This window comes from Pieris rapae, chromosome 15, assembly GCF_905147795.1.
Source record: "Pieris rapae chromosome 15, ilPieRapa1.1, whole genome shotgun sequence".
Classification (NCBI taxonomy): Eukaryota; Metazoa; Arthropoda; class Insecta; order Lepidoptera; family Pieridae; genus Pieris; species Pieris rapae.
Genome location: NC_059523.1, coordinates 5681630 through 5706651, shown reverse-complemented (window position 1 = coordinate 5706651; position 25022 = coordinate 5681630). Strand labels below are relative to the sequence as shown.

At 33.9% G+C, this 25022-nt stretch overlaps 2 protein-coding genes across 3 annotated transcripts; one reads left to right on the top strand and one right to left on the bottom strand.

Moving 5' to 3' along the window:
• The first annotated feature begins 228 nt into the window (after nucleotides 1-228).
• LOC110992282 (protein argonaute-2) lies at nucleotides 229-23721 on the top strand. 2 transcript variants are annotated; one of them, XR_006750657.1, is made up of 24 exons: nucleotides 229-375; nucleotides 800-829; nucleotides 1865-2236; nucleotides 2796-3130; nucleotides 3893-4066; nucleotides 4424-4512; nucleotides 5337-5433; nucleotides 5830-5950; nucleotides 6500-6639; nucleotides 7221-7384; nucleotides 8575-8668; nucleotides 9532-9636; nucleotides 10078-10205; nucleotides 12482-12596; nucleotides 12682-12849; nucleotides 13873-13980; nucleotides 14191-14310; nucleotides 14815-14904; nucleotides 15548-15676; nucleotides 16857-16966; nucleotides 17540-17633; nucleotides 18159-18361; nucleotides 18506-18662; nucleotides 23541-23721. XR_006750657.1 is itself a non-coding variant. In XM_022258035.2 (23 exons), the coding sequence occupies exons 2-23, from the start codon at nucleotides 820-822 to the stop codon at nucleotides 18600-18602; spliced, it is 3063 nt and encodes a 1020-aa protein (XP_022113727.2). In that variant the 5' UTR covers nucleotides 229-375; nucleotides 800-819; the 3' UTR covers nucleotides 18603-18799. The 2 variants fall into 2 exon arrangements, 1 of the variants encoding a protein (XP_022113727.2); XM_022258035.2 differs by lacking the exon at nucleotides 23541-23721 and having other exon boundaries at nucleotides 18506-18799.
• On the bottom strand, nucleotides 19380-21266 carry LOC123689837. The gene has a single exon (XM_045631515.1). The coding sequence runs from the start codon at nucleotides 21264-21266 to the stop codon at nucleotides 19380-19382; it is 1887 nt and encodes a 628-aa protein (XP_045487471.1).
• Nucleotides 23722-25022: the final 1301 nt, after the last annotated feature.

The window sequence follows — 25022 nt, the reverse complement described above, 5'->3', positions numbered from 1 at the left end:
ACTAAAGTAATTTCTGTTAATCGAATGTTCTAGATAATTGATTTTTGTTAGGGGAGACCCCGTTACATATAGCTGACGCAATATTTTGATAGGTTGACAACTGGCAGTTTAAACATAAATATAATATATTATATTTATATTATTTATATTATTTATATCCATTGCAATTGGTTAAAAAGTTTGTATTAAAAATTTATTCAGATTTGCTATTTGTTATTATTACCATATGCAATCTTAATAAATACTAATTATAATACCAATTACGATTGAGCTGAGTTTTGTGTTTAAAATCAACTCAAATATCATTCATTTCAATTTTCAACATAATCAATATCTCCATTGTAAACTGGGATAGAAGAAAATTTTGTTTATTTGGTAGGTAAATTTTTACAATATTATTATTTGTATGTTAAGTTTTTCGTGTTCGTAGATTTATTCGTTGTTTTGATGCCAATACAATAAATATATAATAATAAAAAAGGGATATGTAATTATATTATCAAATCTGTTGAGCGTTTCTATAAGAATATAAATTAATTACCGTTGTTTGTGAAGAAATATATCAATTTAACAAAGATAAAAATGGGTTGTGATTTATAAAAATATAGAACATCCCATAAGTTGTTATGATTCACACTTATAGATTTTAAACTCTTAATTTCAGTGTATAATGTATATTACACTTATTACACATAGGCAAAAATTGACACATTATATGGAATGTACTTGAAAATGCAAGCAGTAGAAATTGTGTATATTTATTGAGATATCATAGTTACATTTAAAAATACTTTTCCAGATTTAAAAGAAAACATCAGCATGGGTAGAGGTAAGATAGATAATAATATTAATAGCAATATTGCATATATTTATCTTAAAGATTTACCATTTTATACTTCTATATTGAGGCAGCAAAGAACTAAAAGACATACTAACATAACATGGGATGTATTATCTTGTGATATTTTTTTTCTCGAAAAATGTTGTTTTTCAACATTTAAGAAGACATTTACACTTCTTAAAAATGACTTAGTACAAATGAACATATAGAGTTGTCCTAGTGTGGTGTCAGCAATACGGCATGTCAGCTGTTATAAACAAAGATATCAGCTAATTGACCGTTTCTTCATGGGTTCCCAGGGTTTTAAATATAATTTTGCTTGCTTTATTCCTTTTACAACAATTAATTGAATAAATGATAAATGATTGTTGTTGATTTGCTAATACTCGAGATAGACAGAATAATGTTGGCACTTAACAACATCAATACTTTATTAATAATGACAGCTATATATAAAGTCTTTATATCTCTCTGAGAATAGAATTCAATTCCCTCAGGGTACCATAATTTTTAAATTATACAATGCTGTATGTTTTCTGGAGGAACATCAATATGACAGTTTTACATCAAATAAAATCGATAGACATGAAGGAAAACATACAACATTGTAGGAAGTTCTTCCTAGTGAAGACACTTTGACTGTCGAAATGACAACATCCTTGTTGGTAAAGATAAGTATGAAGTTGAGACGATTACAGCACCAACTATTGTATTTATCAGAAACTATTTCACTCGGTATGTATCGCAGTTCATGGCTAAGTAGGTATATGTAGGCGTTACGCCAATTATCGTATAAAATATCAATCTTAAATATTATTAATATTTTTGTAACAATATAATAATTATTATATAAATTTGCCCCCTTATATACAATTATAATTTATTCACTATATACACCATCTTGAAAACTTATGTGCATGTAGATGACTTTTTTTTTGCTGCCGTTGATGACCTTCATAACAAAAATATGCATAATTTTAAAGAAATTCTTTTATTAATATGGACAATTTATCTGTATTCCAGGAGGTAAAAAGAAAGGAAAAAAAGAGTCTGAGGATATTGGAGGAGGCTTAGGATTGCTGTCCCTGGAGGATCAACCTTCCACATCATCAGCTATTGCTACTCAAGAAATTACGAAAGCAGACCCACCACCTGAGAAAGAGGCAGAACCTGAAGGCGATGGTCTTTCACTGCTGGGTGTTGGAGGTCCTAGGAAACCTAGGAAGAAGAAAAATAATGCACCGTCGCAAGAAGCACCAAAACCTTTAAACCCATCTCAAGCAGCTGCAGGGCCTGGTCAACCAAGTCCTGCATCTCAGGCTGATGAACCTTCAGCTGGATGTGGCCGTGGACGTGGCCGTGGAGGTGCACCGCCACAGGCCGGTAGGGGTAGAGGTAAATCCCTTATATTATTTGCTCAATATCCTGTACCTGGTACCAGACCTCTTCATCTAATAGCCATATTATTTCTTAACCTTTAAGTTTTGTTCTTGTTTTCTCGATCGCCGTAAATGTAATGTAGCAAGCGTACGATAGCATGCTACAGAAACTTAAATTTTGAAATTCGAATAGGAAGTTTTAAGACTGAAGAATTTGTAGGAAGATAGAGAAGGAGCTAAGCGAATAGGGATGGGAAGTGAATTCCATAGCAGAGACTTTAAAGGATGCACACACATAGTGTAAGGTATAACTTTGTAGTGACATCATATTCACTCGTACTATAATATTGTATTTGTGTGTATTTGCTATAACCGTTTGCCTTGTTTGTAATGTTTTTCATGTTCGCTAGTTTAGCTCCAACCAGTGTACTTATCATCCGTCCTACAAAGTTCTTACAACTTGAACACTATAAAAAATTGTGTTGCATCTTTTACAGTACCTAGTGTATATAAATATATTTCTTATGTATCTTATCTGCGTGAGTTTTTCTTAAAATCATTAATTTCACCTCCAGGTGCCCCAGTCCCAGTCTGGGGCCAGAGTGATCCCCAAGTTGGAGCCACACGCCAGGCCGCGGCAAGGCCCCCAGGACCCTGGCAAGCACCTCAACCCATGGCCCCAGTGCCACAGAGCCAAAGTGCTCCTCAGATTTCCCAAGCACCAAGAGCAGTGAGACCATCGACGTCCCAAGTACCAATTGAACAACAACGTCCACCAAGTTCAAAACCAACATCGGTGGTGTGCCGGTTCCAATTACCGAAAAAAATACGGGCTAGGGTTCCCGTACCTGCTGATGCTACGAGAGTTCTGACTAATTATCTCCCCATGAGTATAAAGCCACTAATAATTGTAAGTATATTTAATTATAAGTTAACTAATTTAAAAACTAAATTTGCACACCCATGTCGATGCAAGTTCTAACTTAAAACAAGCAAAGAAAACTGTTTAGGCAAGAATTTTTTTATATATATATATAATAGTTCATACATCACCACTTATATGATTAACTGTGAATGTCTATGAAAATCGAATAAACTACATAGGCATGCAAAATTGCTTTAAAGTTAAAAATATTTTTTTAGTATCAACTGGCAACTTTCTCTTAGAAACATTATCTTTTATATAGTCCTTAATATTGAAGTCTTGAAATTTCCAAACCAATACATCAATCAGATGCTACCTCCACTCTATGCTCTACCTTTGTTATGTGAATATTATAGAATATAATTGTCTGATTTTTATCAGACCAATGAGAAGGCGATCTACCGCAACTTCTGCTAATTTCAGATTATCTCCTGGTAGCTAAGTACCAATTTGTAAAAGATTGTTTACAGTCTTGTGGTGATCTTAGATATTAGATTAAAAACAATCAGCAGATCGATCGACTGTCATGATCTGATCTCAGATTACAATCTAATAAAGTCAGATACTTTAAAGGTTCTTGAAAAACATCGTCGGCTATTACGACCATTAGTTTTTACGACCAAATGTGAGTCCCTTCGATGTCGTTATAATACATTTTGACTGTATCATCATGTATGTTAGTATAGTCAAAATAATTCCTCAACTGATGGACTGTAATATACACAATATTTTATGTGTCTATTTCAGCATCGCTACGACGTCGCAATAAAGCCTGACAGGCCGAAAAAATTTATGTCGAGAATATTCCAAGCAATGAAAATGAAGTATTATCCAAAACATATAGTTGCATATGACCAAATGAAGAATTGCTACGCACTTAAACCTCTCTTAAAGGTTACAGATGAACGCTTTGAAACTGAGGTAAGTTTTTATATATAGCATCAATGTTAATATATTTTTACAAAGTACAAAGTAATGATTACAAATGCAAAAAAAGAACTTGGACCTAATTGGAAAATAGAATAATCATTTACATGAATTGTAATTTAAAACATTAAAAAAATATATTAAAAAAAAAGGATTTAAAACTGTGTAGTATCGTAAAAATATATTATGCTTAAAATTTGACACAAAATTTTTTACATATATTATATAACAGCTTTTGTCTTTGGCTGCGTCTATCTAGACTATTTCATTACTACAGTGCTTTATCTAGAATGACCATATGTTTCTATTAAATTTAATCATAATGAATTAATTCTAATGTTTCTTTTGCAGGTTGAAATCAAGGATGACAACGGGAAAACTTGTAAATATGAAATTGGATTGAAATTGACTGGAACGGTAGATTTGGGCACGATTTTGAGGTATTATATATTTAATTGTTACCATATCAAATTGCGTATGTGATATACTGACATTAGAACAATAGTTCATGATTTAGGTTCAGGTTATCTTATCTCTCTAACCTTGGATAAAACAGTGTTTTGTATACTATACTATACTAAACCGGTGGGCTAAAATCAGTAGCCCACCGGTTTAGTATTGGTGGTTAGGTATGCTATATTAAAGTAATGATTTTCGATTAAAACTATGCTAATTATAAACCTATTGGGCATACCTAGAGAATCTAATATATAAAATTCTTGTGTCACGGGGTTAGTAACCGAACTCATCCGAAACGGCTTGACCGATTTTCATTCAAATGAGAATCGAACAACATCTATTTTTCATCCCCCTAAATGTTAAGGGTGGTCCACCCCTACAATTTTTTATTTATTTTTTAGACAAAATTTTTCGATTTTACCAATAAATGATGCTAAGGCATGAAAAAGATATCTGGATTTGAATTTTGACAAGAGTAAAAACTTTCACCTTTCTAGCCTACTTCAATTATAATATAAATTTTTTATTCCCTATCAAACCAAATTTACAAAATTAAGTTCTTAGTTAGACTAATGTGTGTGACATTCTTACAATTAGATGCTTAAATATGATCATCTATTTGTTTGTCTACAAATTTCTTAGGAACTAAAAAATCCTCCACATTGAGAAAGTAAAAGTTTCATCAAAACAGGTTCAGTAAGGTTTACAATAGGTTTTCAGGTTTAAAATATGTACCCACATTTCTCAAAGGGGATATGTATAAAATTGAAACCTAAGTCTAACCTGGCCCTGGCTTTAATTTCAGTTATATGCGTGATGGGACATCGTTAGCCCCTCCAACTGAAGCAATTCATTGTATTGATGTTGTTTTGCGTCAAGGAGCCCTCGAAAAGTATGTGAAGGTATGTTTTTCCTTTTACTATGGTAAAGGTAAACCCACATTCATGTATTCCGTTTTTTACGACATAGCAAAACTTTGTAACATTAAGCCAACATTTTAGTAGCCTAATGAATATCAAAATTATTTATTTTATGCAAGCGAACTATGTTAATGATCTTTTTTCAAATGTTGACACTATATATAGTTCATGTAAAATTTCAAAGAAAATAATTCCGGCTCGAAGGACTAAAATTTAGCGATCCAGGATCTAGAAGAAGCTATAAATAAGACATTTAAGCTTTCACCAAAGCACAATTGATCTCTATCAGTAGTACTTTTAAATGCTAAAGACAGTGCCGGTCACCTTGGAGCAGTATTCGTCTACGCTACTCTACATTATTTTGTAATTATGTTACAGGCCAGCCGTCAATACTTCATGCGCCCCAAGAACCCTATCGACCTTGGAGATGGTCTTGAAATGTGGACTGGTTTGTTCCAGTCGGCCATTTTTACTTCCAGGCCGTTTATCAATATAGATGGTAAGAACATACAACATACATGTATGCACATGTTAAAGTCCTTAATTTTCTACAAAACTATAATTGCTGACTCGGTAATGTTAATTACACTTTTCTGTTGACATAATTTGCTCTATTTAAATCTATAATAAAAATTGGTATAAAAATTAAAAAGAAATTCGCCTTGTCTGTTAATTTTGCATTACAAGTGTGTAAGTGGTAATCCTATGTAAATAAAACGAAAAATAATATGTAATAATCGTTTCATATTAAGTCGTGCGTGTTTGAACCAGTTTCTCTGAAACTAGTACTATATATTCCAGTTTAGGGAAATAATATTATAATTTTTGATTAAAAACATAATTTTTCGGAGCCGAAAGATAGGGATGGCATTACTTTAAAGAAATGAACGGGACTCTCGCACGGATCCGAGTGGGCGGCAGCGCTACACTCGGATCCGAGGAAAGAGCACTAAATGTATTAAGCGGCTAGGCTGTTAATTGAACAGCTAATTAAGCTAGTTGGCTGCGACAATTGTGCTGTGAATAATTAAATAAAAATTGTTTTCAGTTGCCCATAAAGGATTTCCGAAGTCACAGCCATTAGTGGACACATACATAAATGACTTCCGTTTGAATGCAAACAGTCCTATTGAAAAACAGCGTAAGATGGAATGCGAACTGTTTCTGAAATTTATCCGTGGTTTAAGGGTATATATTAAAAAATCCTAACTTTAGTTCTATGCCTCATAATGTTAGCAGAATTTCATATTGCCAACCGTTAAATGTTTTAAATAGCTTTGATTTTTACAGCTAATAGATGCTGAAATTCGTTACTTCTTAATATTTTGGTTCTAATATATTATAACATAACTCATTATAAACACAAGAATTGTGTATGGCAATATATGGCGAATTTTTTTTTTATAGAACAGGGCAAACGGGCAGGAGGCTCACCTGATGTTAAGTGATACCGCCGCCCATGGACACTCTCGATACTAGAGGGCTCGCGAGTGCGTTGGCGGCCTCTTAAAAATTTGTACACTCTTTTCTTGAAGGACCCTAAGTCCTTAATTATAATGTTATTTTAATGTTTAATATTTTAAATGCTGGCAACAAAAACATAGATTACTCTACTCACTTATGAACGTTAAAAAATTAATTAATTGTAAATTTACATTTACTTTTAACCAGTTTGCAAGTCAAGGGTAGGCAAGAAGAACTAGCAAGAAACTTTCCGTTACTCTTAATCGCTATTTGAGTAAATCCGTTGTTTATTAAAATCTTTTTAGGTGGTGGCAACAATTGGTGACGCTAAGACCGGATTCAGAAAGCGTGAATTTATTTGTAATGACCTCAAACCGCCTCCGAACGCCCTGAAATTCACAATGCAAGACGATAAGGGGGTGAGGCGGAATATAACCGTTGAGCAATACTTCTCTGAAAAGGGATATAGGTAAATTGTTGATTTAATACGGTCATAAATATATATATATATTAGCAGTGTTGGCTTCAGCGTGCGATTCTCATATCTGAGGTCGTAGGTTCAATCCCATGCACCAATGGAGTTTATTTCTATGTGCGCATTTAACATTTGCTCGAACGGTGAAGGAAAACATCGTGAGGAAACCGACATGTCTTAGACCCAAAAAAAGTCGACGACGAGTGTCAGGACCTACTTGCCTATTAAATTAAAAAATGACCATGAAACAGATTCAGAAATCTGAGGCCAGGACCTAAAGAGGTTGTAGCGTCACTGATTTATTTTATATATATATACTTAGCCCACATTTTTAGTGCATACCAACATGGAACATTTTTCTACCCCAGAGGTGTTTGTTTTTTCGGAATGAAAACTTTTTAGGTTTTTCTGTGAATTTTTTTATTTACATTTTCTTTACATTACAAAGACTGTGACACGAGAATTTTATGTATTAGATTGTCATTTTTCTTATATTTGTCTAGTCAATAAGTTCAAAAACGTGAAAAATAGAGATAAAGGTCCTAACAATATGAGCGATGCGAGCTCATTCATTTCGGAATCACCTCTAGAAAAATGTTTTTGAGAATTTTGGTGCAGGTTAAAAATTGCAATTGTTTTTAACAAAATAAGATGAAAAAAATAATATTTCGTTTTTTGTTTATTTCTCAAAAATATTGACATTTAAGCAATTTTAACATTTTTCACGTTTTTGAACTTGTTCACTAGACTATATCCAGTGCAAACTTGTAATTAGTAAGTTATGTTTATGCCTCTCTGTATTGTTAGTGTGTCATGAAGAAAAACAAAACGTGTGTGTATTTGTGTACAGAAGAAGTAGAGTAGTGTGTAAGAGTAGAAGTTTTACTTCATTGGCGTAACAAGAGAAAACTACAACGACACTAACAATAGAAAAAAAATATTGAAAGGATTATTATATCGAATTATCTAGTTAAATAAAGTTTATTTATCTTTATTATATATAAATGTTGACTATACTAACTTCATGGTGTCGGTTTTTTGTGACGGTGTGCACAAGCATCTAAAAATTTACTCATCATTTTTCCCATACGCGCCAAAGTTAACTTAAAAAAAATGAACAAGTAAACTTTTATTAATTTTAGAATAATTTGGAATTTATATATGTATGTATTTGGTTTTTTCAGGCTCCGCTATCCAAACATTAATTGTGTTTGGGTTGGACCCAGAGATAAAGAGATATACTACCCAATGGAGTTATTACACGTTTCATATGGACAGGTACTATCACAATGTTATATATCTTGACTTACATAATACGCGTTAATTTTACTAGCACAATCTATTTTCATGTATAACATATGGTTTGGGCGGTTTTGCACATAATATTACATTTACATTAAAGTTAAATAGTAGCATGCAATATTTTATTGAACTTATCTAATTGTACAAGTATAACACTTATATTGATATAAATAATTGCTTTGAAAAAAAAAATTGTTAGTACAATCTAAACTTCGCATATTCTGCTATAGATGGCGTGCAAATTTGTCTTACATGAAATGAACACAAATGATAAAATACTGTGTTAAGTGTTCGTTATTAAAGTGATTAGTGACAGTATTGTTTAATAGTGAATTTTAGCGAGTAATTTCCTGTTAATTAGTGTTTTGAAATTCCTTATTGATTTATTTAGAAATAATCCCTTGAAGAGATTCTACGGCATGTTCTATCCCATCCCCTAGCTCGTATCATCAAAGTTATTTCTTACGTTACGAAAAGTGTGATCGGGCAAGGCGAACGGAAGTTCAGTGGGGGATATAAGCAAGAGACAGCAGTGCGCGCGCACATTTTCTTTCTCTCTTCCTCTCATAGCCAAAGTTCCGTATATCTAAGCACACTGCAGGCCTATCGTCTGTATCACAGTGTAAGAGCAAGAGAGAGCTGTGCGCGCACACTTTCTTTCTCCCTTTCTCTTATAGCTAGTATATATATATATATATATATATATATATTTCAGTCGTTTTTTTATTTTATCATTACGTTACACCGTTAAAATATATTATTAATCAAATTCTGATAACTCGGTTTATTTTTTCTTCTTATTAATTTGTTTATACGGTCTAAAATCTCTTTTATTATAGGCCCTTAATAGACAGTTGAATGACAGACAACTGGCGAAAATGGTTCGTGAAGCGGCAACACCACCTAGTGACAGAAAGCGAAAGATCGAAGAAGTTATTAGAGACGTAAGTCAATGAAAATTGCTATTAAAAGCTTATATATATATAATAAATTGTTTTATAATTTTTACTTTTGTAAAGTTTCTGGTCATACAAAAAAAATTGCGCAAATCAAATCAAAAATAATTTATTCATGTAGGTAACATAATTTACACTTATGAACGTGAAAAAAGAAATATACATTGAATGCTTCTAATTTTACATTTAATGCCAGTTTTCAAATCAAGCGGCGATCGGAAGAGAAGAACTGGCAAGAAACTCTCCGCCACTCTCAATAATAATGTTGGAATCGTAGAGACTGCATTTCGTTTTCAAGCATAGACAATGTGTATAAAAGTTACTGATTTACTTCTAAGAAAATCAACGTACCCTATTGTTCTTAAACATATATTATCTCTATATACTTATAAGTATTTTTTTGTGTAAATATTTTTTCATGTTTTTCAGATGAAATATTCGAGTAACGAATATTTCAAGGAGTTTGGATTGGAGATCACAAACGACTTCTACCAAGTTGACGCAAAAGTTTTGCACGCGCCAGTTTTGAATGTTGGCGAGGGGACCATAAGACCAAGGTATACCAATATTGAAATCAAACTGTTATTATATTAATTCTTACATTATTTACATTACTATGAAAAAATTTAAAATAGTATATAAAACAAAAAACAATAGTAAAACTATAAATGCCCAAATTCGGCCCAGCAACGGTCAGATGTGGAACGCCGGACGTCCAAGTGATAAGGATGGATTCGTATTCTGCCTTAACGTCCGATGATGACTTATCAGACTGAAAATCTTACACACGTTTGTGTATAACGCTAATATAAGTGTATTATATCAAAATTGTTTATAATAGTCCGGTCAATTTAGACATAAAAATAGTAGTCAAATGACAAAAATTGGTGCAGGGCTGGGGTTTACCATTACAAATATCCCCATCGATCCCAAAAAAGTATAAAGGACTATTTTAGTATAAAATTTTAAGATCTACTTCGATAAAACTAACTGTTTTAGAGAAAAAACTAACATGAAAGATTAACTTAGATTATTAAGGGCCTGTTTCACAATGTATGGATAAAGTGGCAAATAGCTATGCAACAGATAAATTATTCGAAAGATAAGAGTTCCAAATAAGATACTTCGAATTTCATGACGTATAGCGCTATCTGACAGTCGTGAAACGCAAAAATACTATTTATCCTACCAATAAGTAATAAATAGCTTATTTGGAACTTATCCGGACATTGTGAAACAGGCCCTAAGTCGTGCTAGTTACTTGGTGACCCGCCCTCTTAGAACTAACTACTAACTTTTGTAGCACACACAATCAATGGGGATTTTTAAAACTATTTGAAGTGGGACCCCAGCTCTCCACCCATTTTTGGCTCTCCAGTAATTATTGTAATTTCAAAAGTATATAGACCGGACTGATATTTATGTAGAATTTATTATTAACCAAGAAAACACTCACTATATATATGTATGTATACAATCTATTATTTTTATTTCGTTCGCTCTATTTTTCTTCATATTTGCACTTGTTTCGATTGTTTTGTTATACATATATATATATTTATTTCTTTTCTTACTAGGGTTGCCTGGAAGAGATCGCTTGTTAGCGATAAGGCCGCCCGTTGCATCCCTTGTAATTTATATATATTGTGTTGTTTGTATTTCTTTAGCAACGAAGTGTAAATAAATAAATAAAACATATGTCCACACCCTCTGTCTTCTTTGCCAATGAGAAGGGATGCCCATTCAAATTTAATGACGTGAAATAAGTGATACCTGTAAACATTATAATATATTTTTTTTAATTAACTAAATAACTAAGAGCAGTCTTGGCCTAGTGGCTTTGGCGTGCGACTTACACCAGTGGTCGTAGGTTCGATCCCCGACTGTGCACCAATGGACTTTCTATGTGCACATTTAACATTTGCTGGAACAGTGAAGGAAAACATCGTGAGGAAACCGACATGTCTTAGACCCAAAAAGTCGACGGCGTGTGTCAGGCACTGGAGGCTGATCACCTATTAGATTTAAAAATGATCATGTAACAGATTCAGAAATCTGAGGATTTAAATAACTTTATTAAATTCGTGTTTCCAGTTTTTGAATTGTTTTATCGGTCTTTTTTTCCAATGAATATCAGAATACTCATTCAACGTTATTTCCTATAATATATGCACCGCGTATGCATACATATATGCATATATATATGTTACAGCCAAAGTAATTAATCTGGATATTATGTATATTATCTAGCCATTATTTATAATGTCTACTCAATTTAGATAAAGTGATAATTGACACGGAATTAATCACATTAACTAGCAATTTTATATAATATCTTCAAAGACTCGGATAATGTAATAAACAAGTAGGTACTGTTAAGGTTTATATTAAGAATTAAAATGACATTGCCATAGATAATAATTCTACATTAATTAACATTGTTATAATGTAATTAAACTTTATAAAGTAAACTTAAAGCTTACTAGCCATTAAAAACAACAAAAAATAACAGATTAATACAAGTATTTGGTATCTATCGTTGAAGACTACAATAATAAAATATTTAAAATGAACTGACATTCATTGGCGATCACGCGACGCGGCAGCGGGATGAAGAGCGGGAGGGGTAACAAGTCAGTTAGACCGTATTTATTACTTTGGCTAACTTTGACTCGCTATTATGAATAATATCCGGATGAAGTGATTAATTTATCATATTGTCTAGTCAATTTTGTTATTATATATAATGACCAGTCATTATGTATAATATCTATTTAATCACTGTGACTGTAACATATATATATGTATATGAGATATTATATTTAAAATACAGGGAGGGAGTTTGGATGCAAAAGAAACTGCTGAAGCCCAGCGCTCTTCGGTCTTGGGGCTTCTTGGTAGTTGAAATTGACCCTAATAGACTGCAATGCCATGACATCATTAAAAAGGTATAAATATAGTCCCATATAGTTTCTAGGCTAGGCAGTTGGGAATTTATTAACTGGTGGTTCATATAAAGATTATCCTTTTCAGATTCAAGGTGTGGGTCGCCAAATGGGTATGTTGGTACAAGATCCAGCCTTGACCAACTTCAATGTGAAGGCCCATGAGTTGCTCACGGTCTTCCGTCGAGCATCAGACGCCAACGTCAACTTCCTCTTTGTTATCGTCAGTTCATGGATAAGGGATCTCTACCAAAAGGTATGGAATATTTAAGCTGACACGAACTAGGCCTAATAAGGCGAATAAATTTTAAGAGTATTAATAATAATAGCTTTTTTTTTGGCTCTAGCATGGTTTATAATTATTTAGATACATTATATTAACATTTACACAAATTTCCATTTTAATCCTCTTCTAGTGTATCCCTGTGCCCTTTTTTGGCAAAGGCCTCCAAATCCTGCCATTTCTCTCTGCTGTTTCTTTTAATGTTGTCTATCTACCTTCTGAATTGTCTCCCTCTTTTGCGTTTGCTGTACCTTGGGCACCAGTTACGTAGATTTTTGTTCCACTTTTCTGTACCTCTTGCCGTGTGTCCCGCCCATTTCTACTTTAGTTTATTGATTGTTATTGTAACATCTTGTTACCTTAGTTATTGTCCTTAGTGCCGTATTTTTTATTTTGTCTCTTTTTTTTCCCCTATCATACATCGTTCCATCCCCCGTTGACACATGTAGCTTTTAATTTTAGCAGTATTAAGGCACATCAAATACTGACTGATCATCGGACGTCAGATGCGAAACAATTGACTTAGGGTATTTCAAGGCCATTCAAGGCTATTCTTAAAAGGCCGGCAACTCACTCGTGAGCCCTCTGGTATTGAGAGTATCCATGCGATATCACTTAACATCATATGAGCCAGCTTATACTTAGTAAATATATATTAAGAAAGAGTAGTTATGTCCATGTTTTTTATCTAAGGTCACAAACTCGTCTAGAGTGCCGTCAAATATGCCAAGATTCATACAGAAATAATTTAGTCCAAGGGAATGTTACATTTGCTGAATATTTTTTAGGAGATAAAGTGAAAAACGTATTTTCATCCCTTTTTCCAAGAAAGCGGCCGAAGGACAGTTCGCCAACCCCACACACTTACGCTTGTATTGATCCCCCCCCCCCTTCATGTTCCATAAATAAATTTTCGTCCTCTAACAAATGTTCAGTTTGGCCTTTTAATGGCTTTAAAAAAAGTTAAAAAAAAATGCTATTTTCATACTCTTTTAGGTGAAAAAAATGGCGGAGTTGGAAGTGGGTATTTTGACACAGTGCATTAAAGATCAGACAGCAGAGAGGCGTATGAACGAACAGACCATACGAAATATATTGCTCAAGGTAAAATTTTAATTTTATTGTTTTAATTAGTTTAATTTTTTTTTTTCGATATTTCTTCGCTATTATTTGTCAAATCTTTTTTAACGATAAGCTACTATGGAGAGAGTTAGTTTTTTTTTAATTACAGTTCTCAAATCAAGTGCGTAGAACGGACGAGAACTGGCAATAAACTCTCCGCCATTCTTTTTTTTAGTTCTAGTTTATTTTTAGGTTAACTCAAAATTGATGGGTGTTAATCAAACAATTGGCACTGCGTCCGAGCCTGCCTGTCTTAGAAGCGGTGGGGTTATGGTGGTAGGAGCTGATGTGACCCATCCATCGCCGGAACAGGTAAAAACATTGTAAAGATTAACTATGAAATATAAACAATAATTAACATTTATAAATCTAGATTCTAGGTTACGAAGCAAATAGTGATAAATTTACATACATTCCATGATTACTCGTTTACTTTGTGTATTATGAAGTAGAAATTCTAATAATATGTAAATATTTAGTGGATACCAACTCCGGGGAAATAAATACAGATAATACAACTTTTTCTACAGCTGTGATACTTTTTGACATTTAACACCTTTTGTCTTCAGTCACGGTGACCACGCACGTCGGTTAAATTCAAAATTATGTTTAAAGAATTATAAGTTTACTATAATACATAGCTTCAAACCGGTAAAAGAGTGTTTTCTTTAAATATTTATTGCTTGAATAATCTAATAATTTAACTAAAATTATTTTTTATATTTCACGCATAAATAGGATTGATGATTGAATAATGATCATATGAAACTATAGTAATCTTGATTAAAATAAAATCTGTAACTATTTTGTATACAGACGGACATACCAAGTATTGCAGCGGTGACCGCATCTTTTGACACCAAATGCTTCCAATACAACATCGAATTGAGTATTCAAACTCCAAAGGTAAGTTTTTATATAGTGCGCTTTTGTTTCGCAAATAGAAAAAAATATATTTTCATATCACACATTCCAGTTGATTTGACAGAGGTGAATGAACTTTGCTCTTCTAATTTTATATGGCCTTAATAAAACAATGAGAGCAGTGATGGCCTAGTGGCTTCAGCGTGCGACTCTCATACCTGATGTCGTAGGTTCGATCCCCGACTGTGCACCTATGGACTTTCTTTCTATGTGCGCATTTGACATTTGCTCGAACGGTGAAGGAAAACATCGTGAGGAAACCTGACATGTCTTAGACCCAAAAAGTCGACGACGTGTGTCAGGCACCGGAGGCTGATCACCTACCTGCCTATTAGATTTAAAAATGATCATGAAACAGATTCAGAAATCTGAGGCAAAGACCTAAAGAGGTTGACAATACTGATTTATTTTTTAATAAAACAATGACTAAAGCAGAATTACCGTGTTTTGTGGATAAAACGGGTTAAGGGTAAAAAGCCATTATGCTAACTCATATGTATTACTGAAAAATTATACACTTTTAATATTAAGTAGCTAGATTACTGTCGAACTAAAATAACGCAACATTTATTTTTATAAAGCATTTCAAATCCCATGAAGTTTCAAGTTTTTATTTTATCTACAGAAAGAAATGATCGTCGAATTCGAAAATATGATGGTGGAACACTTAAAAGTCTACAAAAAGCATCAAAACACTCTCCCGAAGAAAATATTTATCTTCCGTGATGGGGTTTCTGAAGGACAATTCTCTCAGGTATTAAATATTTAATCTTAGAGATGGAATTCAATTTAGAAATATATTCCTTTGGGCCAGAGGTTAACTGGTCGACTCACACTAGTTTTGGGTCTAGATCTAAATTACAATGATGGAGCAGACAAAGGTCTCTCTTGGATGATGAAGATCAATAAAGCAGAAAAATCTTCAAATCCAATACGTTTTAAGATATGAGTCAAGGTTTTAGTTTAATTGGATTTAAAGTCGACTCTCAATAAATTGAAACTGAAGGAACTTTTACTTGAAACTGGTACAATGTTAAAACTTGCTATACAAAAACAAAGAACCAGAGACAATAGATTTTCGATTTTAAAAAGTTATCTCTTTAATTGCCAATAGTTCAAAATAACACGTACTTAGTTACATGAGGACTTTTGTAATTAAAAGATTGATCAAAATTTTTACATTTGTTTTTTTTCGAAGTTTTTTTGGCGCGATGGAGAAAAATGATAAGAGTTAATTTTTACGATGCGCGCGCACACTAACACCTAAATTCGACATCGTAAAGTTAGGTCTAGGTGGCATGGAAATCTATAGCTATGTTTAAGTTGTATATTCTAGTATTTTTATATTTAGAACACGTGTTTCATAACAGTAAAATTAAACAGTGAATAAATAAATATTATTTTGGTGTTTTTAAATCAATTTCATATACAACGGTGATAGTAATTACTAATAATTTATTTATTTCAATAAAATCTTTTTGATTAATTTTAATATTTATTGTTTATCACTACTGCATTTAAGTTATTTTTTCCATACTTGTAACGCGTATCCATAAGTACACACTATTATTTTTTGAGATTCACCGCTGACCCCAACTTAATTATCTTAAACACATCAAATTATTTATTTTCATTTTATTAATTGAGCATTCTTTAAGTATCGGTATAAAATTCAATAAGTAATCGACCGTATTTGTTGCGAATTTTATGTAATCGATAGCCTGTTAAATATTTCTGATTATTGTGAATGTTCGGCTATTATTAAAGTTAAGAGCTGTAAAGCACGCGAAACGTCGGTTTAAATTTAAAATTATGTCCAAATAATTATAAGTTTAAATACAATAATACATAACTATAATCCGTAAAAAAGTGTTTTATTAAAAGTTAAGAGGTTTATAAGTTTATCAATACATTTTTCTATGAAATACTTTCAGGTGATGGATAGTGAGTTGGTGGCCGTTTACAGGGCGTATGAACGTCTTGCGGGGTGTAATGTGAAGCCTGAGGTTTTGTTCCTATTAGTCCAAAAGCGTCATCACACTAGGTATTTATATTGTTACATGTTATAAAATGACCGCGTCTGTATGTTTTTTTTTATAGAACAGGGGGCAAACGGGCAGGAGGCTCACCTGATGTTAAGTGAAAAAAAAGCAAAGTACACAAATTCTTCCAAACTGATTTTTGTAGTTATCTGTGATTCTTGTACGCAATTTTCTCTTCATTTGCTAACATGATTTTTTATTTCCTTCGGTCCGAAACTGTCAACTTCAACATCGTGTGAAATGCGTTGTTTAAGATTAATCAAACAAATCAAAAGCCATTTATACATATAGGAAACATAATGTACACTTATGAACGTCTTACTGATGGGGATGTATAACGTTTTGGATCGTTTAATAATTTTGAATTGAGAATAAGGTTTGCGAGAAATAGTGCATTTTTTGGGCAGTTTGGCTTATTAAGTTTGTGTGTGTGTGTGTGTGTGTGGTGTGTGTGTGTTATATAATGTAGCGTGGTCGGTGTTTGTTGCCGAAAACGTCTGCACACATATACAAATGCTGTTATAAATGGTATTGAGCCGGGGATATCCGAGTAATTTGTATTCGTTATATTTCAGATTCTTTTTGGGCGCGAACAACGCACAGAACGTACGTCCTGGAACTGTCGTTGATAAGGACATTGTGCACAACAGCGAAATGGACTTTTACATGGTAATGTTTTTCTTAGCAAATACATTTTTAATTCCTTTTTATTTTATATGTGTGATTCTGTCGATATATTATTTTATTTGAAATTTAAGTTTATATAATTTTAAGCTATTGCATAGATTTTATCACGGGCTTTGAGCGTGGCGTCCGTATCAATAAATTCTCCGATGATGAAATATAGGTGCGATCAATACGCGTTAGAGCGGGACAGAACGCATACTATCTCTCACATCGGTCTGGCGTGATCGGTGACGTAGATCAGGTGCATTAGAGCGGGACAGAACGCATACTGCGTATTCACATCTCTGACGAGACCGATGACGTAGTAAGCGCGGCCGGTGAAGCCGGTACGCGTTAGAATGAGACAAGACTATATAAGCGTGTTTGTTTGATTCTGGTAGAGTGGTAGAATGAATTAATATCAAAGAAAAAAATTGAATTAATATATAAAAAATGCTGCATAAGTCACATTGCTTTTCTTATATATTTTTAATTTCATATTTGTCAAATTTCATTATAATATTTCAGGTATCCCATTATGCAATAAAAGGCACGGCCCGTCCTACTCGTTATTATGGGGTGCGCAACGATGGCAACATTCCCATAGAGGAAGTAGAGCAGTTGACCTATTATCTGTGTCATTTATACTCGCGCTGTACTCGCTCTGTGTCATATCCCACGCCCACGTACTACGCCCATCTTGCTTGTACTCGTGCCAAACATCTCACAGCGTAAGTCATTAAAACATAATAATTCAAAGCTATATCCCTTTTAACTACGGCCAAGCTATATAATATAAACAATTATAAATAATTTAAATAGTTGGTGCAAGGTGAAACTGGTTAATAAAATGGAGTGGAATTTTTTGTTCACAGCGGCGACAGATTCAACAACAGAGACTTGGAGATGAGACCACAACGGCTTCAAGTTTTGGACAGGATGCTCGATTTCAGCCGCATGTTCTTTGTTTAATCTATTTAAAAAAAAATGTGTCGTAAAAAACAAAAAACCAAAAAAAAATGTATTTTAATGTTCTTGTAATGGCGGAGACCAAGAAAAGGTGGGCCGAGGGGCAAGTGGAATGCGGCGTAAAAAAGAAGAAGAAATATGGGAAACACCACTCACCTTTAGTCCTCAGGCACTTCACTTGTCTCCGTGGGAGAAGACCACGTATAGAATATTAAGCGGTAAGTACTTGGTACTCTGCGGTAGCGTAAACACAGTAGTAGAAGTGAGCAAGCGTGACCTCGCGACGGCGGTAGTGGCTTCTCTCTGAGGCGCGGGCGCAAGTCTCATAGTCCCCTCCTTCCACACTTTAATATTGAAGAGAGAGAGAGAGTGGTGTTTAAGGAACGGGTGCGGTTGGGACAGAAAATGAGGACAGAGAGGACTAAGGTGATTGGATGGCGTGAACATTGCCCCCGGCCTAAAAAACCTTTGGGTTTTTTATAAAGAGAAATAATAATAAAAAGACAAAAAAAAATAATAATAGTAATAACAATGAGAAAAGAAAATTGATATTCGCGATTGGTAAAAAAGATCATAGAACTATATGAGTTTGTTTAGCGGTTTGTAAAGCGATTTTGTAAAGCGGGTTGTAAAAGATTCATAAAGCAGTTTGGAGAGCGGTGTATTAAGCGGTTGATCGAGCGGTTTTAAAGCGGTTTTGTAAATTGTTTTGTAAGCGGTTTTGTAAGATGTTTTGTAAGCGGTTTTAAAGCGGTTTTGTAAGCGGTTTTGTAGGCAGTTTTATTGGTTCGGTAATGGGCATAAACGCACAACAGGCCTTTTATAAATTCCCGTTGCAGTTTTGACTAAAACTACTCTACAAATTCCATCTTTTCCGGGATAAATTTCCATTACCTTTCCCAAAGGCCAAGAAAGTGGAGAAACGTTATCTGTCACTATAACTACAACTGTACCTATTGTGACAGGATTGGCTTGTGTATTCCATTTTGTTCTCGACTGTAGCAAATGGAGATATTCCAATTTCCATCGATTACTGAATGATTGTATCATACCATCCAACAACGCATATCGTTTTAAAAGTGAAACTGGTTCATCATCTACTTTCATTCTAGCGGGTATAAATTTTACTGGTGATGACATCAAGAAGTGAGCTGGAGTTAAAGCTGTGAGCTCAGATGGATCCTCACTTAAAAGTGTAAGCGGTCGAGAATTGATAACTGATTCAATTTGTGTAAGAACAGTTAACATTTCTTCATACGTTAGTAACTGTTCACCTACCACACGACGCAAATGGTTCTTAAAAGCCTTAACAAATATTTCGAAACAGCCACCAAAATGAGGACTTCGAGGAGGATTGAACTTCCACTGTATACGATTATTTGCAAGCTCAGTGGCAAATGTATCATGAAATTCAATCGAGTTTGTAAGTGTAAATATATCTGATAATGCATTTTTTGCTCCAACAAAATTCTTTGCATTATCTGAATAAAGAACAGAAATAGCGCCACGACGCGCAATAAATCGCTTGAATGCAGAAAGAAATGAACTGGTACTAAGGTCTGTAGTAAGCTCAACGTGTACAGCTCGAACCACCATACAAACAAAAATGCAAAGATAAGCCTTCATAGAGCGGACTCCACGTTTTCGATAAGGAATTATTGAAATAGGACCAGCATAGTCTACAGCGGTATGGACGAAAGCTTTAGATTCGTTTACACGATAGTCTGGTAAGTCACCCATGAGCGGTATAATAGGATGAGGATTTGCTTTAAAACAAAAGTTACATTTATGTATAACTGATCGCACTATGCTGCGGCACGATAGTATCCAATAACGTTGTCGGAGAATCGCCATTAAAGTGACTGGACCAGCGTGACAGTTATGACGATGATAATAGGAAATAATTAACTCAATTATCCTGTCCTTTCGCGGTAACAAAATAGGATGCTGCTGATCATACTGAAGATTGGCATTTCTTAATCTACCACCAACCCTTATCCACCCATCAGCATCTAGAAAGGGACATAATCGTTGAATAGAACGCGAGCAGCGGCCACTAGTTTTAAGGCTATGGATGACATCATAGAAATATACCTTTTGTAAAACCTTAAATATCTGTATTTCAGCAGAACTAATATCGTCAGCAGAGATATTAGTAGATCTAGGAAGTCTTTTTAGAAAACGGTATATCCATACCACTGTACGGAGAAACAATAACCAAGAAGAAACTCGATGAGACAGTTCTAAAATTGGGTCTGGATCACTCCACACTGTAGCAGGAACAGAGACTATTTTTCTTTCTTCTTCTATATCAACAGCTGTTTCAGAGTTTAGAGATGTAATTGGCCACTCAGATGACTCCAGTTCTAACCATTTTGGGCCAGTGAACCAAGTAGAATGATTTACAAATGCAGTGGGTGATAAGCCGCGAGATAGACAATCACTAGGATTTTGATCACCCGCAACATGGAGAAATTTTTCATTTTTAATTAAATTTTCTAACTGCGGTTGTTCTACTATAGAACATAGCGAAATAGCGGTATAACTGTTACAGTTATTGGTGCAATCAGAACCCAATAAGGGGACGTTACCGATGATAATATACCCGAATATTGTTTCGAAAGCGGTAGGAGTGCCAGGTGCGCCAGTAACACGACCCGACAACATTATATCGGCGTAATGCGGTGCACCAATAAGTATCTCTATCTCTGACGGATGAAAATAATTTTCATCCGCCAAAGTAATATTGTTTAAATGTTTCAGCGAAGACTTTTTAACTTGTGCCACCGGTAAACAGTCTGTTATTTTGTCTATAGTAAAGGCATTTAAAGGTATAGAATTATTATTAATCCGAGAAGAAAGAACGGTAGAAACTTCTCCTATTATCGGATTTGAAGCGGAACCTATACCTTTTACAAACTTATTCGAAAATTTAGTAACCTTTAAATTTAATCTTTCGCAACATTTCATGGTTATAAAAGTGCTTTGAGACGCACAATCAATTAAAACACGAACTGTATGTGGTTTACCATTTAAATCATATATATATACTTGCGCCGTACCTAATAAACATGTATTATTACTTTCGGAAATAGCAGGCCGAATATTACAAAGTGAAATATTTGAGTTATTAATCGGCTGATTGTCGCTGCGTGGAGGTAAATTAAGTGTATTATTAGCGGGAGGCCCAGCAACCTGCGCAGTTGCATTGCTCATGCGATTCAAGTTATTAGCGTGCATATTTTCTTGAGAAACAGTCGCATTACGACACAGCGTAGAATGATGTCTCATGCGGCAATTACGACAATTCCATGCAGACTTACACTTATGTAACATATGCGATAAACTTAAACAGTTAAAACACCCTTTATTGTTTTTGATAAAAGTGTATTTATCATCTATAGACAATTCGTTAAATGAATTACATTTATATAAATTGAAATGATCGATGCGTTTACAAAATGAACAATTAGACCGCTTCTTTGTAAGCGACACAAACGCACGCGAAGAAACCGGTTTGTTATCGAATGTGCGAGTAGTATCCAAATGCTGAGCTATTCTATTATGCTCGCGTACGAATGCAATTAAATCCTTATAACTAGGTATTGTAGGGTTGTTAATATTATGTAATTCGAAGGAACGAATTGTACTAGAATCTAATTTCTTCAATGATAAATATAGTAATATAAAATCAGCTAAATTTTCTAATTGTAATGATTCTAAACTTGATATTGCGGTGCAGTAATTGTCAAGAAACAATTGTAAATTTTTATGTGAAGCGGTGGTAAGCGGTTTGAAGTCTAGAATCTTTTGCATATAAGCTGAACCCAAACTTCGTTTGTCATGGTATTTGTTTATAAGCGTTTGCCAAATTAAAGCATAATTTTCAGCATTTGGAATTATACCTGCACAAACAGAGAGGGCCGAATCAGATAATTTACTTATTAAATATTGAATTCGTTCGTGATCTGAAAGATCAGGATTTTCATGAATGGTACGTTTAAAGGATTCGTAAAATAACGGCCACTTAATGACATCACCGTTGAAAATCATTAATTCCAACTTTGGTAAGTGAAACGATTTGCGTTGGTGTTGGTTTGCATCAGATAAATCATTCCTACCTACAACAAATTTATTAAATTTCTCAAAAATGAATTTACAGTGACAATACATGTCTTCAAATGAATTTATGCAATTAAAATTGACAGTGTATAAGGGATTAATAGTTAATTCAATAACATTTATTTTACTCACTGTTTCACAAAACGAATCCCGAATATTATCAATTGATATCATACCCGATAAAAAAGAATTTATGTCAGCCTCCTGCGAGGTTTTCTTTGATCTATCGTACAAGTCTTGTACACGTGAAAATAAATTGTCTCGTTTTGCAATTAAAACGGCTCGATCAATTTCAAGCGAACTGTTAGCGCCTTGTTTCTCAGAAGCCGCTTTACGAGTCTCCATAATGACAAAAATATATATATTTTAAATTAAATTAAATCAATCGCGATTTGAAACAAACTAAAATAGTATATCGCGGCTCGAAAAGGACCAAACAATGTAATGGCGGAGATCAAGAAAAGGTGGGCCGAGGGGCAAGTGGAATGCGGCGTAAAAAGAAGAAATATGGGAAACACCACTCACCTTTAGTCCTCAGGCACTTCACTTGTCTCCGTGGGAGAAGACCACGTATAGAATATTAAGCGGTGATTAGTACTCAGTACTCTGCGGTAGCGGAAACACAGTAATAGAAGTGAGCAAGCGTGACCTCGCGACGGCGGTAGTGGCTTCTCTCTGAGGCGCGGGCGCAAGTCTCATAGTCCCCTCCTTCCACACTTTAATATTGAAGAGAGAGAGAGAGTGGTGTTTAAGGAACGGGTGCGGTTGGGACAGAAAATGAGGACAGAGAGGACTAAGGTGATTGGATGGCGTGAACAGTTCTGATACAAAAAATGTAAAAAACAAAAACCAAAAAAAATGTATGTTACTGATCTGATACAAAAAATCTTTTATAATCTGTTCGGAAAATAATATAACTTAGATGTCAAAACACGATGTTGGTCTACATAATATTTGTAATGAACTTATAATTCTTTAAATAAACATATTATAACTGGTATTTCACCGTTTTACTCATTTCGTGTATGATAACCCTTACAAAGCCTTATAAAGCATACATCGCTTTCGGCGCGTCGGGTGCTTAAATAAATATGTTATGGAAAATAATTTATCGTAAATTACTTTATGTACTAATTTATTATATATAATTTCAATCATATTTAAAACCTTATTCAGAATTAGAAAACGATTTCAAGAACTCCACTTGCATTTCTTGTTCTTCGTCAGATGATGAAGATAAAGAGGTCTATTGTAAAAAACTCTTCTAGTGTTTCAATAACTCTAATTTGATAAAATCCTTCTAATTTCCTTTTTCCCTAATCCTTTGCTCCAATTTGTGAGAAAGCTTCTTCTGTTAATAAATTTGTCAGTTACTCTTTATACTAGGTATATACTTTTAATTAGTGAAAGTCTAAACGTTTTGATTCATTGCCCATTCCTTATTTTCACTTCATATCCCAAATCATTTCTAGGGTTGGATTTAGAATTGTTACCCGAATTTGATGATACTTTCATAACCAGTATCATCAAATTCGGGTAACAATTCCAAGTGATTTTTGCTGGCAGACTTGCGTCTAATTATAAAAACAACAATTAAAATCTTGTGTAATGTATTGTAATTCGTAAACAAACCGTATATTTTCTACTGTAATGAAATAAATGTGACTTTCTGAATAATAAACCTCTGTCATCGTCCAAGATTCTACGCCGTAGAGCAGCACAGTTCTACAATTTGAGCCGCTTGTTCGGACGAAGTATGTGGCCATATTTTGCTTCAGAAACTCTTGATGAGTTAAAAAGCTAACCCAACAATTCTGCTGGTAACAATAATTCAATTTTCAAAAGAATAAAAAATATGCAAATCTGATACTACGAGTAAATTTCGTATTTGCATAGCCTGCAAAGATAATGTGTGTATGTTTGAAATAAATAAATTTTCCCGGCTATATTCTTTTGTTTTGCTGCAGTTATATTTTTAAATATTACGTTTTTAATAAGATTAAGGGCCAATCTCTCCATATTTATATCCATATTATTATGAATCAAATATAAAAAATAAGTTTTATTTTATGATAAATTTGAGTTGCAATTTTATACACCATTGCTACCTGTTACCTGCCAAAGCAATCGCTGCCTCAGGTTCATGGGTGGGGATCATTCTTAGTCCCTGTACTAGGGAGACACATAGAAAAAATTTCATCTTTTATTAAAATCCGAAAGTCTGGCACCCCGTGAGTGCTCTTGTATTAAAAAATAATAATTTCAAAGTTATCCCGAAGTTTGATGCCGTTTATGAGTCCG